The sequence below is a fragment of the Coregonus lavaretus genome (assembly GCF_964263955.1).
Source record: "Coregonus lavaretus genome assembly, chromosome: 13".
NCBI classification, from domain to species: domain Eukaryota; kingdom Metazoa; phylum Chordata; class Actinopteri; order Salmoniformes; family Salmonidae; genus Coregonus; species Coregonus lavaretus.
Genome location: NC_140000.1, coordinates 5,852,474 through 5,876,585, shown reverse-complemented (window position 1 = coordinate 5,876,585; position 24,112 = coordinate 5,852,474). Strand labels below are relative to the sequence as shown.

At 43.2% G+C, this 24,112-nt stretch overlaps 1 protein-coding gene across 1 annotated transcript in view; it reads right to left on the bottom strand.

The window, feature by feature from the left end:
* The window catches only part of LOC311139543 (anoctamin-10-like), a 45,187-nt gene that overhangs the window by 9,455 nt on the left and 11,620 nt on the right, over positions 1-24,112 (bottom strand). The window contains exon 12 of the mRNA XM_084174430.1: positions 9,568-9,684. Within this exon, the coding sequence (XP_084030556.1) occupies positions 9,568-9,684 (117 nt within the window). The remainder of the gene's footprint in view (positions 1-9,567; positions 9,685-24,112) is intronic.

The following is a 24,112-nucleotide window of genomic DNA, read 5'->3' as shown; positions in this document are numbered from 1 at the left end:
TCTCTCTCCTCTCTATAGTACAGTATCTGTCTCTCCTCTCTATAGTACAGTATCTGTCTCTCTCCTCTCTATAGTACAGTATCTGTCTCTTCTCTCTATAGTACAGTATCTGTCTCTCCTCTCTATAGTACAGTATCTGTCTCTCTCCTCTCTATAGTACAGTATCTGTCTCTCTTCTCTCTATAGTACAGTATCTGTCTCGCTTCTCTCTATAGTACAGTATCTGTCTCTCCTCTCTATAGTACAGTATCTGTCTCTCTATAGTACAGTATCTGTCTCTCTCCTCTCTATAGTACAGTATCTGTCTCTCTATAGTACAGTATCTGTCTCTCTCCTCTCTATAGTACAGTATCTGTCTCTCTCCTCTCAATAGTACAGTATCTGTCTCTCTTCTCTCTATAGTACAGTATGTCTCTCCTCTCTATAGTACAGTATCTGTCTCTCTCCTCTCTATAGTACAGTATCTGTCTCTCTCCTCTCAATAGTACAGTATCTGTCTCTCTTCTCTCTATAGTACAGTATGTCTCTCCTCTCTATAGTACAGTATCTGTCTCTCCTCTCTATAGTACAGTATCTGTCTCTCTTCTCTCTATAGTACAGTATCTGTCTCTCTCCTCTCTATAGTACAGTATCTGTCTCTCCTCTCTATAGTACAGTATCTGTCTCTCTTCTCTCTATAGTACAGTATCTGACTCTCTTCTCTCTATAGTACAGTATCTGTCTCTCCTCTCTATAGTACAGTATCTGTCTCTCTATAGTACAGTATCTGTCTCTCTCCTCTCTATAGTACAGTATCTGTCTCTCTCCTCTCTATAGTACAGTATCTGTCTCTCTCCTCTCTATAGTACAGTATCTGTCTCTTCTCTCTATAGTACAGTATCTGTCTCTCTTCTCTCTATAGTACAGTATCGGTCTCTCTATAGTACAGTATCTGTCTCTCCTCTCTATAGTACAGTATCTGTCTCTCTTCTCTCTATAGTACAGTAACTGTCTCTCTTCTCTCTATAGTACAGTATGTCTCTCCTCTCTATAGTACAGTATCTGTCTCTCTCCTCTCTATAGTACAGTATCTGTCTCTCTCCTCTCTTTAGTACAGTATCTGTCTCTCTCCTCTCTATAGTACAGTATCTGTCTCTCCTCTCTATAGTACCGTATCTGTCTCTCTTCTCTCTATAGTACAGTATCTGTCTCTCTTCTCTCTATAGTACAGTATCTGTCTCTCCTCTCTATAGTACAGTATCTGTCTCTCTTCTCTCTATAGTACAGTATCTGTCTCCTCTCTATAGTACAGTATCTGTCTCTCCTCTCTATAGTACAGTATCTGTCTCTCTCCTCTCTATAGTACAGTATCTGTCTCTCTCTCCTCTCTATAGTACAGTATCTGTCTCTCTCTCCTCTCTATAGTACAGTATCTGTCTCTCCTCTCTATAGTACAGTATCTGTCTCTCCTCTCTATAGTACAGTATCTGTCTCTCTATAGTACAGTATCTGTCTCTCTCCTCTCTATAGTACAGTATCTGTCTCTCCTCTCTATAGTACAGTATCTGTCTCTCTATAGTACAGTATCTGTCTCTCTTCTCTCTATAGTACAGTATCTGTCTCTCCTCTCTATAGTACAGTATCTGTCTCTCCTCTCTATAGTACAGTATCTGTCTCTCTTCTCTCTATAGGACAGTATATGTCTCTCTCCTCTCTATAGTACAGTATCTGTCTCTCTCCTCTCTATAGTACAGTATCTGTCTCTCTTCTCTCTATAGTACAGTATCTGTCTCTCTCCTCTCTATAGTACAGTATCTGTCTCTCCTCTCTATAGTACAGTATCTGTCTCTCTTCTCTCTATAGTACAGTATCTGTCTCTCTTCTCTCTATAGTACAGTATCTGTCTCTCCTCTCTATAGTACAGTATCTGTCTCTCCTCTCTATAGTACAGTATCTGTCTCTCCTCTCTATAGTACAGTATCTGTCTCTCCTCTCTATAGTACAGTATATGTCTCTCTTCTCTCTATAGTACAGTATCTGTCTCTCTTCTCTCTATAGTACAGTATCTGTCTCTCCTCTCTATAGTACAGTATCTGTCTCTCCTCTCTATAGTACAGTATCTGTCTCTCTCCTCTCTATAGTACAGTATCTGTCTCTCTTCTCTCTATAGTACAGTATCTGTCTCTCCTCTCTATAGTACAGTATCTGTCTCTCTATAGTACAGTATCTGTCCCTCCTCTCTATAGTACAGTATCTGTCTCTCTTCTCTCTATAGTACAGTATCTGTCTCTCTCCTCTCTATAGTACAGTATCTGTCTCTCCTCTCTATAGTACAGTATCTGTCTCTCTTCTCTCTATAGTACAGTATCTGTCTCTCCTCTCTATAGTACAGTATCTGTCTCTCTATAGTACAGTATCTGTCTCTCTCCTCTCTATAGTACAGTATCTGTCTCTCTCCTCTCTATAGTACAGTATCTGTCTCTCTATAGTACAGTATCTGTCTCTCTTCTCTCTATAGTACAGTATGTCTCTCCTCTCTATAGTACAGTATCTGTCTCTCCTCTCTATAGTACAGCATCTGTCTCTCTCCTCTCTATAGTACAGTATCTGTCTCTCCTCTCTATAGTACAGTATCTGTCTCTCTTCTCGCTATAGTACAGTATCTGTCTCTCTTCTCTCTATAGTACAGTATCTGTCTCTCCTCTCTATAGTACAGTATCTGTCTCTCTTCTCTCTATAGTACAGTATCTGTCTCTCTTCTCTCTATAGTACAGTATCTGTCTCTCTATAGTACAGTATCTGTCTCTCCTCTCTATAGTACAGTATCTGTCTCTCTTCTCTCTATAGTACAGTATCTGTCTCTCCTCTCTATAGTACAGTATCTGTCTCTCCTCTCTATAGTACAGTATCTGTCTCTCTTCTCTCTATAGTACAGTATCTGTCTCTCTATAGTACAGTATCTGTCTCTCTCCTCTCTATAGTACAGTATCTGTCTCTCTATAGTACAGTATCTGTCTCTCTTCTCTCTATAGTACAGTATCTGTCTCTCCTTTCTATAGTACAGTATCTGTCTCTCTCCTCTCTATAGTACAGTATCTGTCTCTCTCCTCTCTATAGTACAGTATCTGTCTCTCCTCTCTTTAGTACAGTATCTGTCTCTGTGGCCTTCTCTCCAGTGGGTCACTGTCACCTTTGGCAGCAGTGGCTTGTGCTGGAGAACAGCCAATGACTAAGGTGTTGATGGGGGGTTTCCACCAGTGAGGCACCTGCTCTGATCAGTACTACATTCCCCCTGTGCCAAAGGAAGGAAGGGGCTTTTCCCCAGGACATTGGATGCTCCCTTCAGTGATAGATCAACTTAGCTAGTTGTACAGTATGTATCTCTATGGCTTCCCTCCCCTTGCTGAAGCGGTGGAAAACGCTGGATTGATTAGACGATGCACCTGCTCTGATCACTTCCCCTTGTGCCAGAGGAAGGAAGGGGCTTTTCCCCAGGCCACGTAGGCCATTGGCTTGCAGGACAGTTATTCACCTCTGCCTTCTGAAGCGCTGGAAAACGCTGGATTGATTAGGCCAGATGCAGACAGACACAGGAAGATGACCGTCCCTCCGTCCTCCTCTCACAACTGATCCCGGATAGAACTCCAGTGGAATAGAGGCTCTCTTTCCATCAGCTCTACTCCTCATCAGTAGAGACAGCAGGTGATGCATAATGACGTATCCAGTGGAAGGCTGTGGCTCTGACGGACTAGCTGACATGACACAACGCCTTGGGGTTGACTGACTACCTGACATGACACAACGCCTTGGGGTTGACTGACTAGCTGACATGACACAACGCCTTGGGGTTGACTGACTAGCTGACATGACACAACGCCTTGGGGTTGACTGACTAGCTGACATGACACAACGCCTTGGGGTTGACTGACTAGCTGACATGACACAACGCCTTGGGGTTGACTGACTAGCTGACATGACACAACGCCTTGGGGTTGACTGACTAGCTGACATGACACAATGCCTTGGGGTTGACTGACTAGCTGACATGACACAACGCCTTGGGGTAGACTGACTACCTGACACAACACCTTGGGGTTGACTGACTACCTGACACAACACCTTGGGGTTGACTGACTACCTGACACAACACCTTGGGGTTGACTGACTAGCTGACACAACACCTTGGGGTTGACTGACTAGCTGACACAACACCTTGGGGTTGACTGACTACCTGACACAACACCTTGGGGTTGACTGACTACCTGACACAACACCTTGGGGTTGACAGACTAGCTGACATGACACAACACATTGGGGTTGACTGACTACCTGACACAACACCTTGGGGTTGACTGACTACCTGACACAACACCTTGGGGTTGACTGACTAGCTGACATGACACAACACCTTGGGGTTGACTGACTACCTGACATGACACAACACCTTGGGGTTGACTGACTACCTGACACAACACCTTGGGGTTGACTGACTACCTGACACAACACCTTGGGGTTGACTGACTAGCTGACACAACACCTTGGGGTTGACTGACTAGCTGACACAACACCTTGGGGTTGACTGACTACCTGACACAACACCTTGGGGTTGACTGACTACCTGACACAACACCTTGGGGTTGACAGACTAGCTGACATGACACAACACATTGGGGTTGACTGACTACCTGACACAACACCTTGGGGTTGACTGACTAGCTGACATGACACAACACCTTGGGGTTGACTGACTACCTGACATGACACAACACCTTGGGGTTGACTGACTACCTGACACAACACCTTGGGGTTGACTGACTACCTGACACAACACCTTGGGGTTGACTGACTACCTGACACAACACCTTGGGGTTGACTGACTACCTGACACAACACCTTGGGGTTGACTGACTAGCTGACACAACACCTTGGGGTTGACTGACTACCTGACACAACACCTTGGGGTTGACAGACTAGCTGACATGACACAACACATTGGGGTTGACTGACTAGCTGACACAACACCTTGGGGTAGACTGACTAGCTGACACAACACCTTGGGGTTGACTGACTACCTGACACAACACCTTGGGGTTGACTGACTACCTGACACAACACCTTGGGGTTGACAGACTAGCTGACATGACACAACACATTGGGGTTGACTGACTACCTGACACAACACCTTGGGGTTGACTGACTACCTGACACAACACCTTGGGGTTGACTGACTAGCTGACATGACACAACACCTTGGGGTTGACTGACTACCTGACATGACACAACACCTTGGGGTTGACTGACTACCTGACACAACACCTTGGGGTTGACTGACTAGCTGACACAACACCTTGGGGTTGACTGACTACCTGACACAACACCTTGGGGTTGACTGACTAGCTGACATGACACAACACCTTGGGGTTGTCTGAAAGGTCCATCAACTCCTGTCACTCAAGAGACTCAATGCCTTCCCTGGCTGGCTAGCTGGCTGACTGGCTGACTGACTGGCTGACTGACTGACTCACTGCCTGCCCTGGCTGGCTGGCTGGCTGGCTGGCTGGCTGGCTGGCTGACGTCATTAGTGATATAGAGAAAAGGCCAAAGGTGGCGTGAATTAATTTAATCAAGAGCGTTTAACCTGATGAAGCAAAGGCTATGTCAAGCTTGATAATATCTGTAATGATTATTAATCAAGACGGAGAGCCACAAGATTGTATTCACTGGGTTATGATGGATTGGATGAGGATTAGGACAGTGTTAGAGGGAGATTGAAATGGATTCATTATGAGGAAGAGGTATGAAAACAAACTGCAAGACGTTCAATAGCCATGGTAGCTGGGGCACTACTCGTGCCTGGGACTGGGTTGAAAACATAGTCAGTTAAACACAGTAACCAAGCACCATCACAACACACCGCACCACAAGACATTTAGACATTATTAAGTAGCTTATCTATCTCTATTCACAGGAGTAATACGAGGCATTAGGTATTATAGGGGAAGCTTTCAATTCAAACCATGACCAGACAAACTCACAACCTGCATAGCAGAGTTAAGTCAGACGACCCAAAGCAACTTACCGCCCATGGGCCTGGCTCTGCACAAACAAACCAAGAAATCAACCAATCCTGTTCAAATCTGCTTAAATTCAACATTCAGCTGGACAAGAACAAGAAGCATCAGAAATACCACCAATCAATGTGATGTATTTCATGGCCCCGCCCTTCTTTCTGCAGTACTGAGAGAAATGATAGCTAGCTAAGACATGCTAGCTAATTGCTGAAGCACTCAGAAGTCATTCTCAATACAGTAAATGACTGCAGTGCCAAGCTGAGGCAAGCTACTGCTCAGCAGCATACTCATATCAATACCATTAACGTAACTCCTGTAATTTATCTTTACCAAAGTGCTCTGGGAGATGTATTGAGGGACTGAATACATTACATGAAGCTGTTATGGAGAGCGATATGGGTCTGCATTCATGAATTATGGAGAGATATGGGTCTGCATTCATGTGTTATGGAGAGAGATATGGGTCTGCATTCATGTGTTATTGAGAGAGATATGGGTCTGCATTCATGTGTTATGAGAGAGATATGGGTCTGCATTCATGTGTTATGGAGAGAGATATGGGTTTGCATTCATGTGTTATGGAGAGATATGGGTCTGCATTCATGTGTTATGGAGAGAGATATGGGTCTGCAGTAATGTGTTATGGAGAGAGATACAGTTGATATCGGAAGTTTACATACACTTAGGTTGGAGTCATTACAACTCGTTTTTCAACCACTCCACAAATGTCTTGTTAACAAACTATAGTTTTGGCAAGTCGGTTAGGACATCTACTTTGTGCATGACATAAGTAATTTTTCCAACAATTGTTTAGAGACAGATTATTTCACTTATAATTCACTGTATCACAATTCCAGTGGGTCAGAAGTTTACATACACTAAGTTGACTGTGCCCTTTAAACAGCTTGAAAAATTCCAGAAAATGATGTCATGGCTTTAGAAGCTTCTGATAGGCTAATTGACATCATTTGAGTCAATTGGAGGTGTACCTGTGGATGTATTTCAAGGCCTACCTTCAAACTCAGTGCCTCTTTGCTTGACATCATGGGAAAATCAAGAGAAATCAGCCAAGACCTCAGACAAAACAATGTAGACCTCCTCAAGTCTGGTTCATCCTTGGGAACAATTTCCAAATGCCTGAATGTACCACGTTCATCTGTACAAATAATAGTACGCAAGTATAAACACCATGGGACCACGCAGCCGTAATACCACTCAGGAAGGAGACGCGTTCTGTCTCCTAGAGATGAACGTACTTTGGTGTGAAAAGTGCAAATCAATCCCAGAACAATAGCAAAGGACCTTGTGAAGATGCTGGAGGAAACAGGTACAAAAGTATCTATATCCACAGTAAAACGAGTCCTATATCGACATAACCTGAAAGGCCGCTCAGCAAGGAAGAAGCCACTGCTCCAAAACCACCATAAAAAAGCCAGACTACAGTTTGCATATGCACATGGGGGAAAAATATCGTACTTTTTGGAGAAATGTCCTCTGGTCTGATTAAACAAAACTAGAACTGTTTGGCCATAATGACCATCGTTATGTTTGGAGGAAAAAGCGGGGTCGCTTGCAAGCATCCCAACAGAATCCCAACTGTGAAGCACAGGGGTGGCAGCATCATGCTGTGGTGGGGCTTTGCTGCAGGAGGGACTGGTGCACTTCACAAAATAGATGGCATCATGAGGAAGGAAAATTTGGTGGATATATTGAAGCAACATCTCAAGACATCAGTCAGGAAGTTAAAGTTTGGTCGCAAATGGATCTTCCAAATGGACAATGACCCCAAGCATACTTCCAAAGTTGTGGCAAAATGGCTTAAGGACAACAAAGTCAAGGTATTGGAGTGACCATTATAGTAATAAATTATGTATCATTAAGGCAAAATGTTGGGAAATGTCAAAAGTAAAATATAGTAAACATGATTGACATTCTATAATCCAGACGTATGTTTAAATAAGCAATATAGCCAATACAGTGTGTAACCATGCCTTAATGTATGTATGTGTATTATTTTTTAGAAAGGGTCTGCCACCAATATAATAAGATAAGAGGAAGAGGTCATATGGAAAAGTTCACATAGCCTTTTTGGAGAAAACAACATGTGACATCTAGAATTTGAAAGATAAGGGTGGCGTGGCCATGAAAGAAGTTAATCATTTACCCTAAGGGTAGTAACTGTATATGCTATGTAAAGGATGACTATGCACTTGTATTTGTATAAAAGGATATCTTTGAGCCAAGGAGAGCCAGTTGTTCCATGGAGCAAGCTCGGCTTTATTGTGCAATAAAGTCTAATTCTTGGATTCACAAGCTCCGGTCTCTTGAGAAATATCTTTAAGTTGTCTACTTTTCAGTCAAATATTTCTACGACACCATCACAAAGCCCTGACCTCAATCCTATAGAAAATGTGTGGGCAGAACTGAAAAAGCGTGTGCGAGCAAGGAGGCCTACAAACCTGACTCAGTTACACCAGCTCTGTCAGGAGGAATGGGCCAAAATTCACCCAACTTATTGTGGGAAGCTTGTGGAAGGCTACCCGAAACGTTTGACCCAAGTTAAACAATTTAAAGGCAATGCTACCAAATAATAATTGAGTGTATGTAAACTTCTGACCCACTAGGAATGTGATGAAATAAATTAAAGCTGAAATAAATCACTCTCTACTATTATTCTGACATTTCACATTCTTAAAATAAAGTGGTGATCCTAACTGACCTAAGACAGGGAATTTTTACTAGGATTAAATGTCAGGAATTGTGAAAAACTGAGTTTAAATGTATTTGGCTAAGGTGTATGTAAACTTCCGACTTCAACTGTATAGGTCTGCTAAATAATTTGGTGTTTTGTCCTTAACTATACACGGTATGTAAGCCGTTTATAGACAGGCTCTTTCTGGTGCTGGGAAAGCAGATGATTGTGTCCTCTCTCTGTGTGTGTGTGTGTGTGTGTGTGTGTGTGTGTGTGTGTGTGTGTGTGTGTGTGTGTGTGTGAGACCTACTTCTGAGCTGCGTACAAGGTGATAAACATCTGCCAAAATAGCAGAGCCTCATTAACACATTACAATATAGCACGCACACACAGTTAGTTAGTTAGCTGCAGCGTGAACTACCTACATGGATCATTAAACCATCAGACTTAGATGATAAACCTGATGGGTGACTCAAAGAGACTGTGAGTCACATCAGTCGTACACCTCATATACCAGGCCATATACCATATACCCAGCTTATCCAGACAGAAGTCTGTGGCGTTCCTTGATCTAGTGTTTCTTATTACATTGTATCACCTTGAAGTCCCTTCATTTTATTTTTTGGGGACTTCATTGTTTTTTGGTTTAACACACCAAAGAAATAAAAAAATGTACACGAAGTTTAAGGTTGAGCGATGGTACCTGCTTTCTTCATCTTTTTAGACTCAAATTAGGTCAAACCACTGTCTGTCACGCTAGCGTTATTCACCACACCATACAGTTGAGGGGTTCAGTCAGTCAAACCTACTTGGGGACTAACTCACCCTTTTCTTCAGAGCCTCCAGGGACTCAAACTCCAGACGTGACAGTTTGATCTGGATGTCTTTGGGGACGTCTGGGATCACAAAGGTCAGGATGAACTTGGAGGCCAGAAGGAAGTGCTGCAACAACAACAGACAGAGGAACAACAGGGAAGTATGGTGAGACTTTAGGACATGTAACATGAAAAATAGACATGTATTATTATGTACTGTTAAACTGAAAATGTGATATAATATATAGAAATATAGCTTATCCTACCATTATCCTTGAATTCAGAAACATAAATATATTAGGCAGATTTAATTAATAGTTTTAAACTGATTGAACAGATGCAACGTGATACGCTGCTGAAGTGAAAAATCACAACGCGTTCTAAACCGCTCTGGAGACAAACAAACAAACACAATGTTCCTATCCACCCAGGGCAGGGTGGGCCAGCCGGCTGGTCTGCTTTCATCGGTATATGCTGTATGTAACTGTTATGATTTCTTTTTTGTAATTTGTAGTCTACTGTATTTAAACGCCACTTTAAGCATGTACATGAAACTGCAACAACATTTCCCCAAGGGGACAATAAAGTCAGTAGAGTAAAGTTAACCAGAACATTGCCTGTTCTCTCAGAACTAGCTCCATTCCTTCTCAGATCCAGGCTAACAACAAGCAGCTGACCTGACCCACAAAGTATGAAAACTGTCCTGTTGTCACATGAATCCTGCAGATCAGGTCAATGTATGAGCCAATCCATCGACTCGTGTTTTCACATGAAACCTGCGTCAGGTCAAAGTATGAACGAACCCATACCTGTACAACCATAAACACGCCAAACCATAGAATAATAATACTGAAAGGGTTACCATTTAAGAGATCACGCCTCTTTTAAGTAAGGACCAGATAATCAAAGAATATGTCTTGAAATACTGTAAGCAAAACAGGAGACTACAGGGTGACAAATATGCAGTAAGGGAAACAGTAAGATGATTATTCTGTGTGAGAGTTAAGAAGCTCAGGACCCTTCTGGACCCTTTAAATCAGCGCCTAAGCAGTTCACTGGAGCTCAATATTAAACAGTAATGGTAAAGGCAGGCAAGAGGGCTTTGCTGAAAATACAATCACAATCTCTCAAAAGGGAGAGAGCGAGAGCGAGAGCGAGAGAGAGAGAGAGAGAGAGAGAGAGAGAGAGAGAGAGAGAGAGAGAGAGAGAGAGAGAGAGAGAGAGAGAGAGAGAGAGAGAGAGAGAGAGAGAGAGAGAGAGAGAGAGAGAGAGAGAGAGAGAGAGAGAGAGAGAGAGAGAGAGAGAGAGAGAAAGCTGGTCCTGGGGCTCTGTTCACAAACACAAACAGACCCCAAAGAGCCCCAGGACAACAACAACACAATTAGATCCAACCAAATCATGAGAAAACAAAAAGAGAATTACTTGACACATTGGAAAGAATTAACAAAAAAACTGAGCAAACTAGAATGCTATTTGGCCCTAAACAGAGAGTACACAGTGGCAGAATACCTGACCACTGTGACTGACCCAAACTTAAGGAAAGCTTTGACTATGTACAGACTCAGTGAGCATAGCCTTGCTATTGAGAAAGGCCGCCGTAGGCAGACCTGGCTCTCAAGAGAAGACAGGCTATGTGCACACTGCCCACAAAATGAGGTGGAAACTGAGCTGCACTTCCTAACCTCCTGCCAAATGTATGACCATATTAGAGACACATATTTCCCTCAGATTACAGAGATCCACAAAGAATTCGAAAACAAACCCAATTTTGATAAACTCCCTTATCTACTGGGTGAAAAACCACAGTGTGCCATCATAGCAGCAAGATTTGTGACCTGTTGCCACAAGAAAAGGGCAACCAGTGAAGAACAAACACCATTGTAAATACAACCCATATTTATGTTTATTTATTTTCCCATTTGTACTTTAACTATTTGCACACTGTATATAGACATAATATGACATTTGAAATGTCTTTATTCTTTTGGAACTTCTGAGTGTAATGTTTACTGTTAATATTTATTGTTTATTTCACTTTTGTTTACTATCTACTTCACTTGCTTTGGCAATGTTAACATACAGTGAGGGAAAAAAGTATTTGATCCCCTGCTGATTTTGTACGTTTGCCCACTGACAAAGAAATGATCAGTCTATAATTGTAAATTGTACGTTTATTTGAACAGTGAGAGAGAGAATAACAACAACAAAATCCAGAAAAACGCATTTCAAAAATGTTATAAATTGATTTGCATTTTAATGAGGGAAATAAGTATTTGACCCCCTCTCAATCAGAAAGATTTCTGGCTCCCAGGTGTCTTTTATACAGGTAACGAGATGAGATTAGGAGCACACTCAAAGGGAGTGCTCCTAATCTCAGCTTGTTACCTGTATAAAAAGACACCTGTCCACAGAAGCAATCAATCAATCAGATTCCAAACTCTCCACCATGGCCAAGACCAAAGAGCTCTCCAAGGATGTCAGGGACAAGATTATAGACCTACACAAGGCTGGAATGGGCTACAAGACCATCGCCAAGCAGCTCGGTGAGAAGGTGACAACAGTTGATTATTCGCAAATGGAAGAAACACAAAAGAACTGTCAATCTCCCTTGGCCTGGGGCTCCATGCAAGATCTCACCTCGTGGAGTTGCAATGATCATGAGAACGGTGAGGAATCAGCCCAGAACTACTCGGGAGGATCTTGTCAATGATCTCAAGGCAGCTGGGACCATAGTCACCAAGAAAACAATTGATAACACACTATGCCGTGAAGGACTGAAATCCTGCAGCGCCCGCAAGGTCCCCCTGCTCAAGAAAGCACATATTCAGGGCTGTCTGAAGTTTGCCAATGAACATCTGAATGATTCAGAGGAGAACTGGGTGAAAGTGTTGTGGTCAGATGAGACCAAAATGGAGCTCTTTGGCATCAACTCAACTCGCCGTGTTTGGAGGAGGAGGAATGCTGCCTATGACCCCAAGAACACCATCCCCACCTTCAAACATGGAGGTGGAAACATTATGCTTTGGGGGTGTTTTTCTGCTAAGGGGACAGGACAACTTCACCGCATCAAAGGGACGATGGACGGGGCTATGTACCGTCAAATCTTGGTTGAGAACCTCCTTCCCTCAGCCAGGTCATTGAAAATGGGTAGTGGATGGGTATTCCAGCATGACAATGACCCAAAACACACGGCCAAGGCAACAAAGGAGTGGCTCAAGAAGAAGTACATTAAGGTCCTCCAGACCTTAATCCCATAGAAAATCTGTGGAGGGAAATTAAGGTTCGAGTTGTCAAACATCAGCCTCGAAACCCTAATGACTTGGAGAAGATCTGCAAAGAGGAGTGGGACAAAATCCCTCCTGAGATGTGTGCAAACCTAGTGGCCAACTACAAGAAAACTTGACCTCTGTGAGTGCCAACAATGGTTTTGCCACCAAGTACTAAGTTGTGTTTTGCAGAGGGGTCAAATACTTATTTCCCTCATTAAAATGCAAATCAATTTATAACATTTTTGACATGCGTTTTTTTCTGGATTTTTTGTTTGTTATTTTGTCTCTCACTGTTCAAATAAACCTACCATTAAAATTATAGACTGATCATTTTTTTGTCAGTGGGCAAACGTACAAAATCAGCAGGGGATCAAATACTTGTTTCCCCTCACTGTACGTTTCCCATGCCAATAATGCCCTTAAATTGAACTGAATTGAATTGAGAGAGAGAGAGCTGTGAATACAGAAAGAGTACCCCCAGTACAACACTGGCCCATCCTCCTCCCTCTGTTGAGGTGATTGGGGGAGACAGATGAACAGCAGACTAAGGGGAAGTGAGGTGAGGAGGTGGAGGAGATGGAGGAGGGCTCTGGTGGCAAGGAGCACACTTGCTATCTTAACAGCCCCTTTGAGGTGAAGTAAGGTGAGAGAGAGAGAGCCTATCTTCACAGCCCCTTTGAGGTGAGGTAAGGTGAGAGAGAGAGCCTATCTTCACAGCACATTTGAGGTGAGGTAAGGTGAGAGAGAGAGAGAGAGCCTATCTTCACAGCCCCTTTGAGGTGAGGTAAGGTGAGAGAGAGAGAGCCTATCTTCACAGCCCCTTTGAGGTGAGGTAAGGTGAGAGCGAGAGAGCCTATCTTCACAGCACCTTTGAGGTGAGGTAAGGTGAGAGAGAGAGAGCCTATCTTCACAGCACCTTTGAGGTGAGGTAAGGTGGAAGAGAGCCAATCTTCACAGCACCTTTGAGGTGAGGTAAGGTGAGAGAGAGAGAGCATATCTTCACAGCACCTTTGAGGTGAGGTAAGGTGAGAGAGAGAGAGCCTATCTTCACAGCACCTTTGAGGTGAGGTAAGGTGAGAGAGAGCCTATCTTCACAGCCCCTTTGAGGTGAGGTAAGGTGAGAGAGAGAGCCTATGCAGGTCTGTCATTGCTGAAGAATTGCCAGCTGCCACAACACACCGTACCTCATCAGTATGTGCCAGCCACCATTCCTTTTGATTTATCCACCGCTTTCATCTGAGTAAAAGGCTTCATACATGTTAGGCCTGACAAATGTTGTTGACTGAAAACATCCAAATACAGTTATTACAGGCCATTGTTTCCTATGGAAAGTGTTCTTCAGATAGGTGGTTTGGGTTAGAAGCATGGAGGTGTGGCTCTCCCTCTCGCTCAGTCTTTCAGCCCTACAGTACTTTATTACAGACAACTGTGTATCCCAAATGGCTCCATATTACCTTTATAGTACACTACTTTTGACCAGGGCCCTTAGGGGTAGTGCACTATGTAGGGAAAAGGGTGCCATTTGGGATGCAGCCAATGTGAGCTAAGTAGTATAATTTATAGTATAGTATAGTGAGTGCAACAGGCAAAGGGAGTCCAGTCTGTCTGGCCTCAGTGCTGACTGAGGTTGTTACACTGATTGAAATGCAACATTAAACACCACAGCCTTTTAGGTGATTGGTACTTGACAATAAGAGTTTATCAGCATTTAGGGAGACAGGTTGGCTTGGCACACGTTGGAAAATACCAGAACACTAACATAAATGCAAATGTTATTGTTGAAAGGGGTACATTTCATCTTGAGGCCGGACTCAATATCAAACTCTACTTCTCTATGATGCTCTAAACGGTGTATAAGTGTGAATTGAGACAGTACCTGTAAGTGCTAGCATGGCAATCTGTGGCCTTTTGTACCATAATCCCCTCTGCTCAGTATTCACCCCATGTAGCTGTGGCCAGAACTGCACTACCTTGTTCATTTAGCAAATTACCATTTCAATCCACCTTGATTCCAATTGATCGGGAGTCATTTATTCTGTGAAGCGGCATGAACTCAATTTCTAAATCTAACTTTTCACGTCGGGGGTTTGTGAATAGAGCATGTCTGAAAGGCAGCCGTTGGTGGCTTGCCATAAACACATTGACATGTTGCTGAGACATGCATGGTACTGCAGTAACCCTTGGGACAGCCAACTGCAGAGTGAGAATGAGCCTCATGGAGCACCGTACATTCACACAATGTGACAGGCCAGAGTCTGGCAGCAGATTGTGTTCTACTATAAGGATATGAGAGAGAGACTTTAATGCAGAAGGAGGCGGCACGTCTCCCACATGAGAATACATTACTGTATCAAGATGATTCATACGGAGTTACTTCGGCCTGATCCAATTTCCATTTATTGATCTCTCTAGTAGGTAGGTACTGCACCACAAGGTCAGTGTGAGACCTGTTCCTCGATGCACCACGAGGTCGGTGTGAGACTCATTGACAGAAGAGAGGGGCCTATCAGGAGGATGCTGTGATTATGGAATGTTAAGATTGAGATTTCCATTTGGGACGAACAGGGTGTGTGTCCAAAATGGCACCCTATTCCCTGCATAGTGCACTTATTTTGACCAGAGCCCTATACTACTTTTCATTACAGCCCTATGGGCCCTGGTCAAAAGTAATATGCTATATAGGGAATATGGTGCTATTTGAGTCACAGCCAGGGTGTTGATGGGCAAAGGAGACAGGAGGGGTTGTGGATAGGTCTCCAGGCCTGCAGAAATGATTCAGTACAGCAGGCAGGTAGGTAGGTAGGTAGGTAGCTTCAATGAGACTAGACTGGAGCCATATGTAGTAGTATGGCTCAAAAGTAGTGTACTAAATAGGGAATATGGTGCCATTGTCAATACACAGATATGATTAGAGCTAGCACAAGGCCAATAGTACTCTACAGTATATAAAAGAAGGAACCACAACCATGGTGGCAGAGTCAGACACATTCAGTTACTGGGTACAAAGGGTTCTGGACTTCAACAACACATACCACAGACTACATCACAGTGGCTTTGGAGGACCGTGGCTGATTTCCCTTTGGCGAAGCAAACAGCAAGAGGGAGACAGACAGACAGCGTTGTCAGGCACCAAACAAATAAAGCCAGTTGCATTATACCAGCCAGTGTTATCAGCATTATAAAGGACTGGGCTGTAAACAGCAAGGACCAAGGCAAGAAGGGACGGCTAAAAAACTGTCTTTTTTTTGTCGTTTAGCAAACTCTCTTATCCAGAGTGACTTACAGGAACGGTTAGGGTTAAGTGCCTTGCTCAAGTGCACAGACAGATTTTTCACCTAGTCGGCTCTGGGATTCTAACCAGCAACCTTTGTTACTGGTCCAACGCGCTTAACCTCTAGGCTACCTCTGTCCTCCCTATACATTCTGACATCTATTGACTCCGTCATAGTACTAAACACTTCCTGATAACCATCTTTAAGAGCCGCCCACACCTAGGACGATGACTATAACAAAATCTATCAAGATAAAAAGATAACAATCATAGTTATCATTATAGTTATCGTCCTAGGTGTGTACGGCCCTTAACACTGCAGTGAATATCAAGCCCACTTTATCTACAGGGTGAGTTCCATTTCAGTTCATGACCATGAAAAGAACAGCCTCTCTCCCACTACCCATACCTACAGTAGATACATGCCCCCGTTCATTATGACTCATGTTGTGAAATACCAACCATCTGGGGTTTTGCAACACAATTTCAGAGGCGCAATTCAGATGGGATATCGTCAGCACACTAGTGGTAAGGGTCTGTGACACCATCCTGTTATTCTGGCTGTAACACCAATGACACAGTAAGAGTGGGTAATAAGACTATACATAGTCTGCAGTACGGTTGGACTGCATTCATTTACATTATGTCTCATCTTAAGAAGAAGTCTACACCTGCGTCCTTGATCATCAGCAGGCTAAACGGCCATCTTTCACTTCACCTCTGCAGTAGCAGTGTGCCAGCCCAGCTTCTGTGTCCAGACAGAGGTACTTCCTACTCAACCATAAATCACAACTCCCCTTCCTCTCTCCTCTGTGTCAATCTTTGTTTTAGATAAATCACCAGGACAGACCGAGTGACTGACTGAGTGAGTGACTATCCTCTCCTCTCCTAGACATCCTCTATGCATCCCCCAGTCAGGTCATTAGTATTTCATCCTGGGTTGTGAATTACAGGACAAACGTCTGTCTGAGAGCTGTCACTGGATGTTCTGTTTCTGTCCACACACACAGGTTTCAGTTAGCCAGTAATAGCTGGCATTTGGCTTTTTACTTTTTAGAAAAGCCAATAAATAAAATTGCCACCGACTTCAGCTAAATGTTCTGATCTGTTGCATTTCTATCGTCCCAAAACTGACCCAGGATCTGTTTGGGCTATTTCCTTTCTCCACAAGCTGACCAATAGAATGGGTAAACTTTTCTACTATGGGGGATAGTAGATTGACATAGGCTCATAGGCAACGAGTCCATAAGGTTAGGGGAAGCTAAGCTTTCCTTAAGTAAATGGAATTAAAATTACCATAATTATATAGCCTATACAGAAATAAATAAAATCATTCAAAATAGGCTACTAAAGCATGATTTTGCCACAGAGGGTGATTAGCTTCCCCTAGCCTTAATTTTTATTTATTTTTTAATCGCATTGGCTACAGTCGGATGGAAAGGCAGCCAGCGCAATATGGGCAGCGCGCAAATATCAAATAGATGATTGTTGAGTTGCGACTCTTAGTGAAAAGTAGAGGCCCAGCAAGACATATCGCAATATTTTAAAATTAAACTGCGGAAAACATAGTTTGGAAAACAAATGGCTATTGCTGTAAAGAGAATACAATGAAAAGACTCTAATCAGTCTTTTAGTTGAGCGAACAACAGTAGGCCTATAGCCTATGTTATTGGCACCAGCCATATCCCTGGTGAGTGCGCACTGCTGGACCTCCTATGCGTGCACGCGCTTGCACGTTCACAAATTTGTTTAATGGGTGTTATAGTAAAGAACATAGGTAGCTCCTGAGTTTCAAGCTTGGGGAAGCTTACAATCTATCCTACCATTTCTACCGACCTGCGTGACAGTTATGAATATTTTTATATGCACATTTTCATGGAACAGTTTAATTTCAATAATAACGTTTAAGTTTCTCAAAATCATTGTCACGTGGTTATTCATAAAAATCTGAAGTAAGATGATAAAAATCTAAAAGTTAAAATTCAACTAAGGCGAGAGTGCCAGCCTCTGCCATATGGACACATTGATACACTGTGGTCCATTGGCGGCTAAAGAAGAGCGCATAGAAGTCAGAGATAGCCTATAGGCCAATGCAGCAGTAGGCCTGATGCTGACAAATAAAAACAGTAGAAAATATCCTGATGAAAATTCTGCCTCCCTTTCTGTCTGTCTTTACTTGAGCTATTGCTAGTGAAGTGCAACATTGTATCAAATCATCAACTGGGTCTGGCCAAAAGCTGTTACTAGCGAACTTGCAACATTGTATCAACTAGCCTATTCCGGCTCCTCAGAGTTTCTGTGCCAGTGAACTCTGGACAGACAGCTGTTTTTTATGACGTTTCCACTGGATATATGGGATCATCAGATAATGGTATTTTGCTCTTTCACACAGAGGCTTGGTGATTATCGAGGCCGGGAGTGTTGGAAAGATTTTTCAAATTCTGAGGAACTATCTTTCGCAATGGATGTAAAAAAAACGGACTTCTTTGACAATGTGTGAGGTGAAGAAAACATGACTGAGAAGCTCAGCTTATTAGTGGTGGACGTGGGGAGTTAAGACAATCAGACCTTGCCAAATGGGCACTTTCCTACACATGCACCCAGCAGTCCAGGTAGGCCTACTTCTATGTGTGCTCAGGCGCGCGCGCGCACGCACGCACTCCCTGAACGTTATCAGGATGAACAAAATACAATGAAAATATTGACAAAACTCGTAATGATTATGAAATAAACCAAAACTTGTTTCTCACAAGTCTAGCAGGTTGTGAACTCTGCAAATAACATTTCCACTCCAATAATGAGAATGGTAAATGACTGTAATTAATACATGCATTAACAGAATGTAATACAAAGTGTAGTATATTTTAGCATGATGTGTTTTTCTTTGCAAAGAAAGAAGAAACGTATCTGATATAGCCTACAGCTCAGGCCTCTACACCAACGTTTCCCAAACTCGGTCCTGGGGACCCCAAAGAGTGCACGTTTTGGTTTTTGCCCTAGCACTACACAGCTTATTCAAATAATCAAAGCTTGATGTTGAGTTCATTATTTGAATCAGCTGTGTAGTGCTAGGGCAAAAACCAAAACGGACATCCCTTGTGGTCCCCAGGACCGAGTTAGGGAAACGCTGCTCTACACCATACGTGCTCAGCCATGCATTAAACTGGTATTTTTTTTGCGAACAGTGATTGAGTTCTATTATTAGCCTAAATTATGACTATCCAATCTACTCATCACATTAGGAATATTAAGCAATTTTACATAAGTCTGCAAATGCGATGATGAATGGAATGCTTTATTATAAAGGTGCATTGCTTTCCTAACTTCAAACTCACGCTCCGCCTATGCATAGGCTAGTGATTTTGCTGTTCGTCACTCGTCTTGTTGGCTGAGAAAAAGTGGACAGTTATTCTAACGTCTTCAAAGTGCGCGTTAAGGACACACGTCATTGCATCCTCGACTTGCATGTTCTGTTAAAATGAATAACCATAATCAAAATGTGATTTCTGTCATTCTGAGCACCGTGGGTGGACGGCCTATTCATATGGGTCATGTACATTTCTCAAATGTCAGGTAAATGAAAATGCTGCAGGTCAAATGTCCGGCGCCACATTTTCATAATGAAAACCCTGAGACACACACACACACACACGAGAGCTTAGGTAACATTTTCTACAATGTGTCACTGTTTGATAGAGAGAAACAGACATTTACATATTTAAATCAAACAGCAGAGTAAAAGCCATGTCCCTACACTAGATGCAGGGTTCAGGGATTACGTTAGTACACAGGATGCCTCCCAAATGTCACCCTATTCCCTACATAGTGCACTACTTTTTGACCAGAGCACTATGGGCCCTTGTCAAACCTAGTGCACTAGCTATATAGGGATTAGATTGGTTGGTACAGGGAATGCCAACCCCCATCAGTGCCCAGGGCCCGGGGCATGGCAAACCTGCTGCTGGATTCTAATCTGATTATCTGAAACCCACTTTAATGGGATTGGCTCTCTGATTCCCTGCCTAAAATAAACCTCATGGAGAAAGTGATACAACAAAGACTGTTGATGTGCAAGATGGAGCTTTTAGCCTACACATTGTTTTTACTAGCCTAAATAGTACAGGCTATATCTGGGAATAGAATGGAAGGTAAAATATAAATATTTCTTCCCGATTTCTCCTTGTTGTTTTAAAAAGTTATAGATAGTATGTGCTTTTGTTAACGGACAATGCATGAAAGGTTAGGTTAACATCTCACAAAATGCATTAACTATAACGATTATATTACATAATCTGTGCAAATGTACAAACACATTCAACTTGACAATGACAACAGTATTTTAGTGTGTGCAAACTTGGTGTAATAATAATCTTTACATGTAGGCTAATCATTACATCTAGGAATGTTCCATCTATCCAATGTCTGGTGACCGCTTAGACTGGGATCAGTGCATCAAAGAGGCTGAGGTTTTAGAGAATGCCTGGCCTGGCTGCCCTGACTGCCAAGGCCAATGCATCATCAAGTGTTTCAATTACTCCTGATCCCTAGCCTTCTCTTCTCTTCTCTCTCCCTCCCTTCCGACATCTCTGTGTCTGTGGCTAGGCTACCCTGTTGCCTGGTTACTGCTCTGTGAAGCATGCCATGCCGTACAGTAATTACCCAGGTATCACCTGCTCAACAATGAGCCCTGTCCCAGCCAATCATAGACAGGAGAGAGGAAGAACAGCTGCCCAGGAGAGCGAGAGAGACAGAGCCGAAGGGCCCTCGTAACATTCCACATTGACTAGACTGAGTCCATGGCCTTTAAACACAAAGATATGCAAGATATGCTAACCTACATAAATGTGATATATCAATGCTGCATTTTATGGTAGTAAAGAAATCAAATTCCACAAGATAAAAAATTTTAAACACCATTTGATGCTACAGATTATTTTTTTTGGGGGGGCCTCTGGTCAGTATTTTGCCCACTCTCCTCCTACATGATTCGGTGGTCTGGTCCCACTGTGGGGTTGAGACACAGGCATCTGGTCTGGTCCCTTACCCCATTCTACCAGGGCCCTCCCTCCCCACCACATCAGACTAACAGGTTCATATTGATGGAACAACATAACAGCCACTACACGTTACTACTGTCTGCGCCTCAAAAGGTGAAATTAGGTATTGTACAGGAGCAAAATATCACTCTGTTTTGTGGAGCTGGACTGATTCAGAGAGACCTGTTCTCTGTATCATAGAGCTGGACTGACTCAGAAAGACCTGTTCTCTGTATCGTAGAGCTGGACTGACTCAGAAAGACCTGTTCTCTGTATCGTAGAGCTGGACTGACTCAGAAACACCTGTTCTCTGTATCGTAGAGCTGGACTGACTCAGAAAGACCTGTTCTCTGTATCGTAGAGCTGGACTGACTCAGAAAGACCTGTTCTCTGTATCGTAGAGCTGGACTGACCCAGAACATCCCTGACAGAAGGCACTAGAGGCCCTAATAGCCATATCCTGCTCTGCTTTCTGTAACTGGCTGGGTTATTATGGCTGTATAATAAATGGCACCCTATTCCCTATAGTGCACTACTTTTGACCAGGGCCCAAAGTACAGTATATGGAATAGGGTGCCATTTGGAATGCAGGCTATATGTCTGCCAACATTGACTGTCTCTGTAGCACTACTCATAGAATAGAATCTAGATATTCATAGAATAGTGATGGGGTTCTGACTTATGAACTTTAAATATCCTTAATAATGTCACTGAGGGAGAGAGGGGAATGAAGAACGTTTACATTCTGTCAGAACATGTTATTGTTAGACATCAGGTATCCTATGGAAAGGATAAGGGCCACAGTCTGGTACAAGTCAACAGGACAGCCGTGAGTTAGGGAGAAGTGAGGAATTTGGGCCGAGGTCAGGTTAGATGAAGTGAGAAAGAACAGGCATCAGTCCTGTCTAGCAACAGAGATGTATTGGCTGTCCAGATGTGTAAGGAGGAGACTCAGCATAGGAGGAAGGTTTAAATACCAGTGCTTGTGTGAATATGTCTTGTTTTATGCAGCTGGGTGAATAAACTTGGTTTGACCTTTACTATTCTTCCGTGAGTTTTTACTCTGTTTATTTAGAATCTAACAATAGAATCTAGATATTCATAAAATATAATCTAGATATTCATAGAATAGAATCTATATATTCATAGAATAGAATCTAGATATTCATAGCCTCTGCCACAGTGTATCATGTGGATCAGTGACTCATGAATATTTCTCAAATAGTTTCTGGCAGATATTTTGTGGTGATTATGTATTGACTACATTCAATGAATACATAAACAAACAATGCATCCAGAAAAGGATCAGTGTGTGCGTGTACCCTGTCCCTGCATGCTGAGTAGCAGGGCAGGTTCTGCTGCTCCAGTCTGTAATGGACTGAATGATCTGGCAGGGAGACGCCAGCCCACAGATCTACAGGAAATGTGCTGCTTGGCAGCAGTGTGAAATGTGCCTGGATGTACAATAAGCTAGTGAGGTAGGTTCATCTCGCACGCTCACACGCACACACAAATCCAGTGTGATAACCCCCGTGCTGTAGGTTTAACCACGGCAGTGTGTGTGACATCACGTGTTCTACAGTCTGAGGTGGACTGCAGAGAGAGATTCACCCTGCAGCAGCTCACCACCGTGCCAACTTCAGCCTCTGAGCCACCGAGGTTAGAGGTCAAGGCATTCCATTACCACACAACATCAAGCCCCGAGCAGCCGAGCACAGAGCCCAGGCACAGAGTATACAGGCTCCACAGGGTGGTCAGAGCAACTCCCTGGGCGCTGGAGACATACAGTATGTGCAAGAGCAAGTGTGTTGTATTTACTGCTGTCTGTCTGTCCATGATTCTGTCTGTATTGGTGCTGGTCTGTATTAGCTGGTGCAAAGACAGGAAATCAATACACAAATAGTGCACAAATATGAAATGTTTGAACCGCAGTGAAGGGGTTGTCATACACAGTTAGTATTAAGGGAACGTGTTTACTTGCTCTGTGGCAGGTCTGTAGACCAATGCAAAAACAATATTCAACCAAACATGCAGCCAGCAAATCAATAAGACCTCATTTAAAATCCGTAAAAATACAATGTTGTTTGAGCAAGGTGATAAACCACACTAGAATGGCCTCCAAGGACTAATAAAATAAAATACATTTCTATTAGGCCTCCTGTAGCTCAGTTGGTAGAGCATGGCGCTTGCAACGCCAGGGTTGTGGGTTCGATTCCCACGGGGGGCCAGTATGAAAAAATGTATGCACTCACTAACTGTAAGTCGCTCTGGATAAGAGCGTCTGCTAAATGACTCAAATGTAAAAATGTTTTCTATTCTAATGAACTACTGCTTCAGGCCCCCCCTCTGCTCTTTTTTCTCTTAGTTATTTTAAGCATTTTCTCTCGAGGGCTGGAGGTGCATGCGGAGGATGTTGCACAACGAGCTCCCCCAATTGTGATCCTAACAGACGTGGACTGACTGGAGTTATGCTGGGGCTGAAACCTGGAACAGTGCATTATCCACACATATCTCCCCCACTAACACAGGTCCTATCTATTGGCCTACCCTCTGTACTCTCCCCGGCTTACAGCGGCACTCAAAGACACAGTGGAGGAGACGAGACGAGACCTACAGTATAGTCAGGACATAAACACCCAGTCATCATCATCTTCTTCACACATGCTACCATAGCAGCAAGGATGGATCTCTCATTCTATGACTCTCTGGCGCCATCTGCTGATCAGCCTGATTCAATTCTATTCTGCTGATCAGTCTGCTTCAACTCTATTCTGCTGATCTGCCTTCTTCAACTCTATTCTGCTGATCCGCCTGCTTCAACTCTATTCTGCTGATCTGCCTTCTTCAACTCTATTCTGCTGATCCGCCTGCTTCAACTCTATTCTGCTGATCCGCCTGCTTCAACTCTATTCTGCTGATCAGCCTGCTTCAACTCTATTCTGCTGAACAGCCTGCTTCAACTCTATTCTGCTGATCAGC